This window comes from Muntiacus reevesi, chromosome 2 (genome assembly GCF_963930625.1).
Source record: "Muntiacus reevesi chromosome 2, mMunRee1.1, whole genome shotgun sequence".
NCBI lineage: Eukaryota > Metazoa > Chordata > Mammalia > Artiodactyla > Cervidae > Muntiacus > Muntiacus reevesi.
Window position 1 is genome coordinate 46,556,687 of NC_089250.1, and position 12,343 is coordinate 46,569,029.

General features: G+C 34.4%; 1 protein-coding gene across 2 annotated transcripts in view; it reads right to left on the reverse strand.

Annotated features, from left to right (window-relative positions):
* Positions 1 to 1,420: 1,420 nt before the first annotated feature.
* The window catches only part of GPCPD1 (glycerophosphocholine phosphodiesterase 1), a 60,815-nt gene continuing 49,892 nt past the window's right edge, over positions 1,421 to 12,343 (reverse strand). For both annotated transcript variants that reach the window (XM_065921467.1, XM_065921466.1), the window contains 6 exons: positions 11,613 to 11,674; positions 9,565 to 9,630; positions 7,923 to 8,059; positions 7,314 to 7,449; positions 6,720 to 6,880; positions 1,421 to 2,843 (listed from right to left, as the gene is read on the reverse strand). In XM_065921467.1, coding sequence (XP_065777539.1) covers positions 2,654 to 2,843; positions 6,720 to 6,880; positions 7,314 to 7,449; positions 7,923 to 8,059; positions 9,565 to 9,630; positions 11,613 to 11,674 — 752 coding nt within the window. In that variant the 3' untranslated portion in view covers positions 1,421 to 2,653. The remainder of the gene's footprint in view (positions 2,844 to 6,719; positions 6,881 to 7,313; positions 7,450 to 7,922; positions 8,060 to 9,564; positions 9,631 to 11,612; positions 11,675 to 12,343) is intronic.

Here is a 12,343-nt window from a genome sequence, read left to right on the forward strand (position 1 = left end):
CCAGATAATGGAAAAATCAAAGAACAATGGCAGCATTTTATCAAACATTTCACTCGATTTCCAAAAAATATAATTTAGCATTACACTTCTACATTTAAAATTGACATTAATAAACTATTCCAACTGCCAAAATGTAAACCAATTCACTGCCAAAATGTAAACCAACTCAAAGTTTACATTCTTAGTAAATTAAATCTCTTAACTCAAAAGTACATTTGATACAAATTATATTATCCTCAAAATTCCAATACTTCTTTTCTACTATGTTCCCATGCACTGTGGAAATAAAAATTTGTCAAACAAGGTCCCTACCTTTTAAAAGCCTGCAGTGTGGTGAGGCAAAATTAACTGTGTCTACCAAGAATGTACCATGATGAATGACATGATAAAGGAATGAACATTCAGCCATGGAGTAAAAAAAGGTGGATTCATCCCTTCCTAAGTTTTGGCAAGGGTGCAGCAGAGAGGTCGATGAAGGGCTAAAGGAGAAATGAGTGTGAGCAGGGAGAAAGTATCAGGGGCAGAAAAGGCTTCCAGGCAAGGCACATGGCTAGAGACAGGGAGCAGTATAGGAAAAGGGCATGGCCAGGGCCTAATACAGGCACAGTGTAGCTAGAGCAGAGTGTATGGGGCAACAGCTAGTGATATGGAAGCCAGGATTTAGTCCTATAAAAAGGGAAGCTACTGCTTGCTCTGAGTTAATCATCTACTAACCCTGGTGTTTATAAGATCAGAGACAGGAGAAAGTGAGCAGTGAGGTTCTGTCCTTGTCATAAGCAGTGGCTGTAAGCTCTACTCAGCAAATTACAGGAAACTGACCCCTACACATCACTTCCTTTCCTGTTCCTCTTCGTTCCATTCATGATCTGCAAGTCTTCAAAATGGAGCTGGAACTAAAAAGGCACAGGGGAGGAGCAAACAAACAGGACTAGAAAAACACATATGGCTAATCAAGTTATCATAAAGTAATGGTAACTGTATTATACCAGGTCTGTATTATACCAGGTAACTGTATTATACCAGGTCTTTTTCAGAAGTTTTCTAAAAGTGCCTAATTCACACCAAGTTAATTTCCACATAAAGTGTTACAAAATCTCTTTCAACATGAGAAAAGTATATAAAATCCCTGCAGAAAACTCCATTTCCTAAACTATTTTCCATTAAGTATCAGTGTTACAAACACAGTACCATAGGATTTTAAAGCCTATCTTCACACAATTAAGATCTGACCAAAACCACATTACTCCACTTAAAAAAGTAAAGATACAACATACAACCCAAGTTTTAGGTTCTCAGCTACTACCAAATCATATCAGTAATGAATAAACTGCCTACATGCAGTAAAAGCTATATGCAAATAAGCCATCCTTTCAGGGTGGACACTAAATTCCAATATTTCATAATAATAACAAAAGACCAATTCTGCAAAAGTAACATCTTGAAATTTCATTATATAATGAAGACAATAAATCTGTGTATTTAACATTCACTCATAAGTTAGTTATGCCAAAACAATCTGCTTCTAATGATACCTTTGTATAATCATAATAATATGCATACACATTTAGTAGAATCATCTACATTTCTAAATAAATTACAAGCATGATATTCATTAACCAATAAAGAATACCAATGAGAATTCAGGACATTTATTTTTTGCACAGGGTTTTATCTACTTTACAACACACACATACACGAAACAAATCCACAAAGCAATGGTGTGTAATAGGTAGTGAGAGACACACTTAAGCATATTTAACATGCCTACAGACAACTTTTTTTTCCTTTTTTTTTTTAAGCAACAAAGTATTTTTTCAGTCCTTGACACCTTTTCATACTCACCTAGCACCACAGATGCAAGGACTTAAAGTAAACGTGTACAGTCTCATGCTTAAAACAGAAAGCATGCATTCAATAGAATTTATACATTATCATCTATTGTATGAAGTCTGCAATCCATACTTGTAATATTTTGTACATTAAGTTACCCTGCAGCTTTTTGGAATTTTAATATTTATGCAAAATAACTTCTGAAAGATTTATGAAACAAGTTTTCAAGGATCACCTTTAGGCTATTTACACAGGTACTGGTTTGGTTAAATGGGAAAATGGCAGCAGCCTCAAAGTTCATACTGAATGAAAATGGTGTGCATGTCAATTCATGTGAAAAATACATATACACACAGATGGCACAAAGGTTTGTGCAGTTGGAATCACCAGTGCAAATACATGCATTTGAGGTACTTATTTTTCCCATGGTCAGGTATAATTATGCATAGTCATGTTCTTCCAAGTGCTAAATATATTTCCGACCTGATCAAATAAAAAGCTGTAGTAAGTGTAAATATGAGATATTTATATAGTTTATTCCAAAATCCTATGTTTAACATTATACATTTACATATTTAGTTTAAAATATTTACCAACCAATAAATATTCTCATTGTAAAGAGATTGACTGGTAATTATACCTGGCCAAGTGATTTAAATAGCATACTCGAAATTCTAGCAAGAACTGTAATGAAACAGGAAATACTTCATTATTGCTTCATTGGACTGAAAACCTAAAAGGCATAGATAGACAGTGCTTAGTGATGAAAAGTGAACACCCAGAATAGCGGTGCATGCCCCAAATGGTCTCCACCCAGTAAACGCTAAGCACTCTCCACATTGTCAATGCCATTGGCATCCACATGAATGTCAGGCTCCCCACACAAAGATGAGGGAACAAAGCGGCTAACAGTGGGACACAAACAGCTCTTAAGCTCTGGTAATTCTTGCTTCAGGCGTTCCAACTGCTCCACTTGGAATATATTTGGCTGTTCAGGCATCCAATCATATATCCTACGATGAGACAAACACAAAACATAACATAGGTAATTTTATGGCTTACTTAGGATCTGACAACCTACAGAGTGCCTAGAATACCTATACTACAAAGTCATAATTTTTTCTTTAAAAGATATAAGCATCAGTTCTATTTAAAAATATTTCTCTTCTTACAGTCTACTTACTACCTTTTTGCAACCCTGAAGCAAAAGAGTTGATTATAAATTGAATCAGAAAATGAAATTTGTAGCTTACTAGTGATTCTTCAAGTATCTTTTCTCCAAGTTAATCAATCAGCAATGCCTTATCTGACAGACGGGAAGTTACTACAAGGTAGAGTTGGAATTGGGCTTCTCTGGTGGCTCAGATGGTAAAGCCTCTGCCTGTGGTGAGGGAGACCCTGGTTCGATCCCTGGGTTGGGAAGATCCCCTGGAGAAGGAAGTGGCAACCCACTCTAGGACTCTTGCTTGGAAAATTCCATGGACTGAGGAGGAGCCTGGTAGGTTACAGTCCACAGAGTTGGAATTCATACCCGGTTCTGACTTCAAAGCACAAAAGATCAAGATGAAAAGGACTGCTCAGGACTTCTCTGGCAGTTCTGTAGTTAAGAACCCACATTTCCACTGCAGGGTACATGGGTTCCAGCCCTGGTTGGGGAACTAAGATCCACATGCCACACGATGCAGCCAAAACATTAAAATTAAAAAAAAAAAAAAAAAAAAAAAGGATTACTCACCAGTGTGAAAGTTCTGCTAAAGCTATGTAGTACTAACAGATGTACCTAGAGTTGAGAGCCCCCAGTGTCAATGACAGTACTAGCATTGCCCACCAGCACAGCAAGGAAGGCCTTTCACTGTTTAAATATAAAAAATCAGACAATTTACGTGAGGCACTAACTCTTTATGACATCAAGTCACTCAGCAGTGCTCAGACTCTTTGCAACACCATGGACTGTAGCCTGCCAGGCTCCTCTGTCCATGGGATTTTCCAGGCAAGAATACGGTCCTCCAGGGAATATTCCCAACCCAGGGACCGACCCCAAATTTCCTGTGTCTTGCACTGGCAGGTGGATTCTCTACCACTGAGCCACCTGGGAAGCTACTATGACATCAGAATAGGGAAAATTTTCTTATTTTTCAAGTATTGAGTTTATTAAATATTTCACTATTCTAACACAAAGACTTAATTAAAGGCATATATAAAATAATGATAAGTGACCTCTGGATCAAGGTATCAGACTGAATAGAAGCATCTAAGTTCACTCCCTATATCATGTTAGAAATAAAATAAGGGTATTGAGAGAAAATTCACTGAATATGAGAAAAACCGAAGAGACAGAGCAACAAAATTCTGGAAGCTGGAAAACAGATGGATAAGTAATAAAGTACTTCAGTTAGCAGAATAGAAAAGTCCAAACCACAAGCTAGTAGTTGAAAAAATGAAAAGGGAGAGTTAAAAGGAGTCCAAACTCCTTAACCACCTCAACATTCTCCAATAGTAGAATAAATTGTGGTAGAATCATAGAGCCATGAAGAGAAACAAATTATAACATGCAACAAATGGGTTGACTTTAAGAATGTAACAAGTAGGGAAAGAGTACAAATAAAGTTTAAAGTCATGAAAAACTAAATGTTATATTGTCTAACAATAAAAATAAGAATTTAAAAAATTTTAAGAGAATAATCTGATAATCAGTTATATCTGAGGGAGAAGGTAAGGGAATAGAATTAGAGAGGGGCACACAAGGGAGTTCATATCTAACAATAATGTTCTTTAAATGTGGGTTCTGTTACTGAATTCTTTTAAATCATTTGAGCAGGCACAGTATACAAAGAGGAAACATTGCTCAATTTACTGTATGAGGTGAGTATTATCCTCATGTCAAAATCAGACAATCATCTGATAAAGGCAAATTAAAGGCCATCTCACTCATTACTACAAATGCACAAATTCCAAATATCAGCAAATTAAGCATAGCAGCTTGTGTAAGATAATAAATCACAAAACCATGATTAAATCTAAAATCTGTGTTAATGCCTTTGTAAAAACAGAACTGGTTTTTGATAAATTAAAACACATCACAGTTCTCCCCCATGTAAAATGAAACAAAGGCTCTGAATCATTTAAATCTTCAATATGTTTAAATTTGATAATGAAAAAATAATAGCAATAAATACCTTAAATACCATAAGAAACAGTTAAAAAAAAAAAAAAAAAACTTACACAGGGACTCAGGGACAATGAAAGAGATAGGAAAGACTGCTAGGTTTTTCTTGGTTGCACCTCATTGCTTGCAGGATCTTAGTTGCCCAACCAGGAACTGAACCTAAGCCATTGGCAATGAAAGTATTAACTCCTAACCACAGAGAGCAAGGTAATTCCCGGGACTGTTAAGTTTTTATTATTAGTCTTAAACTATTTGAAGTACGTACACACACACACACACACCCACACACAGAGAAGACATATATGTAGTTTTCATATATATAAGTATGGTTGATTATATATATACATGTAATACTTTGACTAAAATTTTTTAAAAAAAGAAGAAAAAACTTCCAAGAATAATAAAAATTGACTCTAACCCAGTCCATATCTCACCTCTCATTGGGCCCAAGCAGAAGCCCAGTGCTGGGCCGCCTCAACATCCTCCACACACACACCCTCAACACAGTCCTGCCCTGGTGCCTGCTCCCACCTCTGCCTAAAATGCAAACTCTGTCAGAGCAAATTTAACCATCACCACCCAGGCTCAAATCTATCCCTTGCTTCCTCTTTAAAATTAATTTTGTTGACCCTGTGCCAGAAAGCACTCACTTTCTTTTGGCCTTATATATGATATATATAAATCACACAGTATCTTCCTGTTTTCCTTGCAAAGTCAGTGTTTGGCTACAACCAAGCAGGGCCCTTCAGATGAAGGATCTGACTAAAATTTCTACATTCTACAATAGCTATACATGGTATAATCTCACAATATACTTTTCTTACCTGAAAATGTTTGCAATCATTCCTTCCTCCTCCTCAAAGAAATATTCCCTCAAAATTTGCTAAATAAAGCACTTCTATCATATTGCAATTTAAAAATTTTAATTTTCTTTTAATTAGATGGAAATATCTAATAGAAAGAATCATGAATCATGCAGCTTAAAGAAATATTAACCAAATACTTTAAAAGGCAGGCATTATCTGGGTTGTAGTTTTAAGACAAGACTAATTCAGACAAAATAGCGGGGGTGGGGAAAGCTTTATTAAACAAGCGATATAACTTTATAGAACAAACAGTAATATGAACTAAATCCAGGGACTGTATTTTTTTAAAGCAGGTCTGGTAACAAATTTTATCACTTACTTGACGTTGTTCAAGTATTAGTAAGCACACTAAACCCCCTCAGTAGAGTAAACCTTCTAACCCCAGATTTCTTTACACTAAGCAACCTTTTCATCTCTCAGAGATCTCAGACTTACATTTTAAACAACCAGCGTATTTATTTAAAAACAAATTATTTAAGCTATTGTATTGTTCAAAAATCTGACAATACCAAAGTGAACAAAACAGGCAAAGCGTTACCCTCATGGAGGGAAAGGACTAACTTAGAGATAAATATTTGGGGATGTACAAAGTATGAAAAGTCACAGAACTGGATGAGACCACCAAGAAAGTTGGTGCAGACAGAGAAGAGGTTTAGGGCAAACAGCCACCTCCACCTGCAAGATGAGTCAATATATCTAGGTTAGCGCCCAATCATCTGAATTTTTAACAAACTTCCCAAGTGACTGTGGTATACTCCAAAGTTTGAAAAAATTTCACTGACAAATAAATGTTAAGATAATTTTACTACTTTTCTTCTTCTAACAATCCATGAAAATTTTTCATAAAAAACAAATACCTATCATAAATTAGACCATTAACTCCAAATTCCTTTAATTTCTTTCTGTTTTCAGGATCGTTGGTATCATCACCCCAGCAGAATATGACCAGTCCCTTAGCTTTTGCCTCTTGAATATAGGACGGATTTCTGAGTAGGTCTTCAGTATGTGCATTTATCCCCTAAAAGATGAAAAATAAGTTACTCATGAAAAAGTAACTTATTAACTACAAATTCTAAATGGTCATACTCTATATTAGTATTCTGTAAAGCAGAATGGACAGGGAAAGAAAATGTTAGAATTTTTTCTTACAATTTAATAAATCAAACCAGTTTACAAATGTAACCATTTTAGATGATTCATAAAACCCACTCAGAACACTAAACTACAAAACATACTTAACCAAGGCCTGCAAGAAAATTTTTGTCGTGGTGGTCACTTAACTGCTTTTCAGTCTGTAATTTAATATTCTCATTTTACGTAGAGCTATCTGCTCATTACACATAGGTTAAAACTAACCACTCAGATGTTAAATTAATATATAATTTTACTTACTATTACTCTAAAGCATGTTTCAAAAAATAAATATTAAAAAAAATTCAAGCATAGCTTACCAGTAGATTTTCAAATTGTGCAAAGCTCATTGCAATGGGGGTTGTCCGAGATCTGAGGTCCATGAGTTCAGGGTAAATATCAGATTTCCCCTGAGTCAAAAATAATATGGGATATTTGTTCTGCTTTTGCCGAACCCTAAAAAAAGACAATTTAAAAAATATTTTTCACTGGGCAGATAACCATAACATATTGTTTTTAAATTTGAGAAAATACTAAAAATATAAAGAAAAAAATTAAAGGCATACTCGTTACAGAGGTATAACAAACATTAACATATATTGCCTTTAAGTAAAAAAAAAAAAAGAAAAGAAAAAATTAAATTATTCTATACAAGAATTAAAATGCTCTCAGAAATGGGCAAAAAGAAAGCCCCTGAGGGATTACAATTCAGTAAGGAGGATTTTATATGCCTGTAAAATGAAACACAGGGTGTGCGGTGTTCCAACCCAGTGGTGTACAAGGCATCTCAGTAGAGAATATATAAAACGCAATACAGAAGACAAATCAAGGGTGAAGTCTGACAACTTCCTTACCTCCTACTGCAGTAATCCTACTCGAAATTCTTGCTATAGTCTAAGTATATAGGAGAAAAAACCTGAACTACTCACATTGTGCAAATATCTGCATCAAATGAAGAAAATACTATTCTCCTCTTCCCAGAATTTTCTAAGACAGTTTTTAAAATTATATCCAAAAACAGATTCATGTCAAAATATGTTGATAAGTTACCATCCCACATTCCATCCTATGGAAGAAAAGGAAAACAAAAGTCATTAAATACCCTAGAATCACAGTACTAAGAAAAATTCTTGAGAATGGTCCAACTAGTATTTTACAGATAAGAAAAGCAAAGCCCTATGTCAATTATTATAATTAGGTATAGACACTTACATACAAAGTGGTTATAACATCAATTGACTTTTGCTTTAATAAAGTTTAACAAAATAAAAGCTAAAATTCTGGAAATCTGAAATCTGTGACTTTAAAATATTTTTATATAATCTTCATATACTGTAAGTAGACAAAAAGACTCCATTTTATTTGTTAACTCACTAGCCAAGAATCCCTGGTAATTAAGAATTACCAGTTAAAAATCTCTTTCTTGAGTCTTAGGCATATTAAGTACCCACAAAAAATAATTTTCTAAATATAGCTAAAATACTAAGAGCCCTGTTGATACCCAAATACTAAAAATTTAAAATATTAGTCATTACAGTTATTCTAAAAGCTCTGAAAACTAAAAATCAAGTACTAAGAAAAACATGTTAGCCAGGACCAGCTTATCATAAACAGCGATGTAAAAGACATCGCTTTGAGGACAGTTTTGATTAATCTGACCAAAACAAATACCAGGATTGCCTGGATTAACTACTTCCAATGTCCCCCATCCCAACCAGTGCTCTTAGCATGCAGCCCCATCTGATACATCCAAGACTTAGTTATCTTCCTGGAGTAGAACACTACCAGGCTCCACAAAGTCAAGGTTTTTTTTCACCACTTAAGCACAGAAAATGTCTGGCCCATAGCAGCTAGCTTTTCAATAAATAATTCTTTATTGAACAAAAGAATGACTAAATTTTAGATACGTGTGCAGAAATTTCTTTTCTTAATTAATTACTACTAGCTATTGCCACTTAACAGAAAACTGCTTAGGCAATTATTTGAGGTATTGAGATGGGGGTAAAAAAAACAAAAACTAATCAGTTACAAAGTTCTGACTGGTTAGATTTCTCATTGTTCCTTTTACAAGTCCCAGAAATTGTCCATATGACTGTGCGCATGAGGCATGTAAATTGGAATTCTTACTATAATGTAATCATAACTGGGCTTCATCATAACTGATAGCTCAGTTGGAAAGAATCTGCCTCCAAGGCAGAAGATTCCAGTTCGATTCCTGGGCCAGGAAGATTCACTGGAGAAGGGATAGGCTACCCACTCCAGTATTCTTGGGCTTCCCTGAAGCTCAGCTGGTAAAGAATCCGCCTGCAATCCGGGAGACCTGGGTTTAGTCCCGAGGCTAGGAATATCCCCTGGAGATGGGAAAGGCTACCCACTCCATAACTACCTTTAAGAACTCAAATAAGTAAGTGTAAATTATGCTTTATTTAAAAGGTCTAACAAGCATTGTGCCTGCTGGCCGAAGCCATAAGATTTCAGTTTCATTTATTCAACTAAAACAAAGAGACAAGAATCAATGCATTTAAAGAAATGAGAGGGAGGAAAGAATGGGTCACATAGAGAACAGCTTACCCTTTGTTGGCAGATCCATTTAATTTCTATGTTAAAGCCTACATCTTCTGGCAAAGATTCTAAAACCTAGAGTTGTGTTTGTTGATGGTAAATTGTTTCATTTTTGGTGAGATGAATGGTAGAATAAGAAGGAAAAAAAGAAAAACAAATTACAAAAAGCAATCTGTAAGAAAATATATCACTAGTAAGGTTAAAGTGCTTTGTGCTGTTGGTAAAAACCACTATCTTTCTTATACTCAAATGGAAAACCTGGTTGATGATTAAACTGAATAAGAAAGTCAAAACAAATTAAATAGCAAAGACAGCGGTCTTTAGCATGTGCTAATTGATTACTACTAACCATAGAGATGATCCTAACATAAAATCCTTTTCACCGTTACTAAACAACTAAAGTGAGCCCTAATAACAGACAAGCAGCCTCATGAATTTTAAAAAAGACATCTGTCATATTTTTTGAATCGCATCCAGGCATGTCAATCTACTGAGATATAGTTATACAAAAAAAGAAACATAATTTCTAGCTTGTTTTGAAGGTGGTGATACTTAACTTGTACCACAGTGATAACTCCCTGGAAAGATGTCATCTCCAAAGTTAAAGAGGCTCATAAATAAAAAAACTAACTTCCCACATGTCATGGAGCAACTAGAGAACTACTGAGCCTGCAGGCTCTACAGTTATTAGAAAAGCCTGCACACCTCAATGAAATGCCCCTGTGGTACAATTTGAGAAAATCCATGGGCTGCAATGAAGACCCAGCACAGCCAAATTTAAAAAAAAAAAAATGAAGCTTGTTTATTAACCTACAAGCAGCTTGTTTGTTTATTCAAATAACCAATTTGCTTTGTCAAATACTCAAGCATGCTAAAGCAGAAAATGAACTTAGAACAATTTATTTCAAAGTTTAGAAACCACTTAATATGGATAGTATATATGGTAATTAATTATAATAGCAAGTAAAAGAATGCTAACAGAAAAAGAATATAGCCTGGAATTCTGGTGATCTTGGATATAGCCGTGGTCTCCATTAACCTGCTGCATGAAAAGTATAATACCTAAAACAAGCTGTACTCAATCTCCTGTGGGGTTTTTTACTTTGTTCTCTCATATGTTTAAGCCTTACTTAATATATCTGCCATATTTTTACTGGACTAATGCACAATCAGAAAAGGACAACCCTTTAATACACAATTCTTAAAAAAATCTGTTTTTCTGTTCTATGAAATCATTTCCAGAAATGAAATTTCTAAGAACCAAATGATTTCAGAATTATGGACTAGAAGGAATGACTTAGCGAGGCTTCATAAATATCTAAAAATTATTCAAACCATGACCTAAAGGCACTAGGACAATGACTATTATAGGAGTTCTCTTGTAGCATCCTTTTTAGAGGGTAAATAATCATGATAAACTGATATTACCTATTTTTTGCCTAAGAAAAATACTGTAGCTGACACATCACCAGAAAGACAGTGGAGAAGAGGAAAAATTAGGAAATGGAACCAACAAGAACAAAAGGAGGTTCAGGATGATCAAAGAGGGTATTTGACCTGTCAAGGGAATTCCTCTATGAATTGTGTCTAGTTTTAAATCTTCATGCCAGTTTTTGTTACACTTTTTCAGAGTGAATTCTTGAAATTTGTATCTCATTTTAAGTAACCAGGGTACCTATATTCTTTGGTTGGAGAATTTCTCTCTAAAAGCTAAAGACCAGCCTTGAATTTTGTAAAAATGCCTCTCCCATCATCACACTTCCCCCTGCACCCCCTTTTCTATGTCCTTTCCTCTCTGTTTATATATAGAAATATGTGAATTTCCTGTTCTTATCAAACTAATCCAATGAGGTAGGAAATTTATTCATCTGAGCATTTCAGTTTCTCATTTAAAAAGAAGGTGCACAAATACACAAGACTGTATCTTCTCTAAAAAGCATCAAACATTAGTTTACATTACACAGTCTTTTTAGTGGCCATTTAAAAGACCAAAATAAATTATTCAGATATAAAAGAATTAATGATAGCATTACCCTAAGTTTATCTAAAGAACTTACCATCTTAAGAGAAGGAAATGGCTGATTTTCAGAAAAGGAATTTTCTTCTTCAACCATAGATTCTGAAATTTTAAGTAAAAAAACTCAGTAGATTAACGACACTTTATCACTAAGACCTTCCCCTAAATTCTTAACAAAGTAGCTATGAGATCCTTTCACATATAGTATTTTTGAAGGCTCTTGTATTTAGTAATTTTAACCAATAAAACCCCCATTTTCAAAATAAGCATCCTTTATGAAGACCACTTTACAACATTTAATAGGAACATCTAACTTTATGAACTCAACGGTGATTATTTTCTTATAAAAATTAGAGTTAAAAAAAGAAGTTATAAGCAATTATTTTTTATATCTCAATGAGATTAAGGGCTATGTAATCTTGCTAATACTTCTACTTGAAATATCAACTTAAAAATTAAGAGATTCTACAAGTACCATTGTCTTTGTGAGCATTATCATTTAATTCAAAATCAATTATGTCAAGGTACACAGAGTTTTTTCCTAGAGAAAAAATTTTTGTATCAAGATTTAAACCTCCCAACTAACAAAAAGCAAAACAAAACCAAAAAGTAACTAATCCTGTGCAATACAAATTCAAAAACTAAGTCATATAAAATTTTCCAGTAAAATAAGTTAAAAGTAAATTCATTTTACTATTAATAGTTATGAAACATTTACAAACTTGCAAAGTCATATTTATGCTCTGGGGATATCTCTGGAGTTTGTGGTAC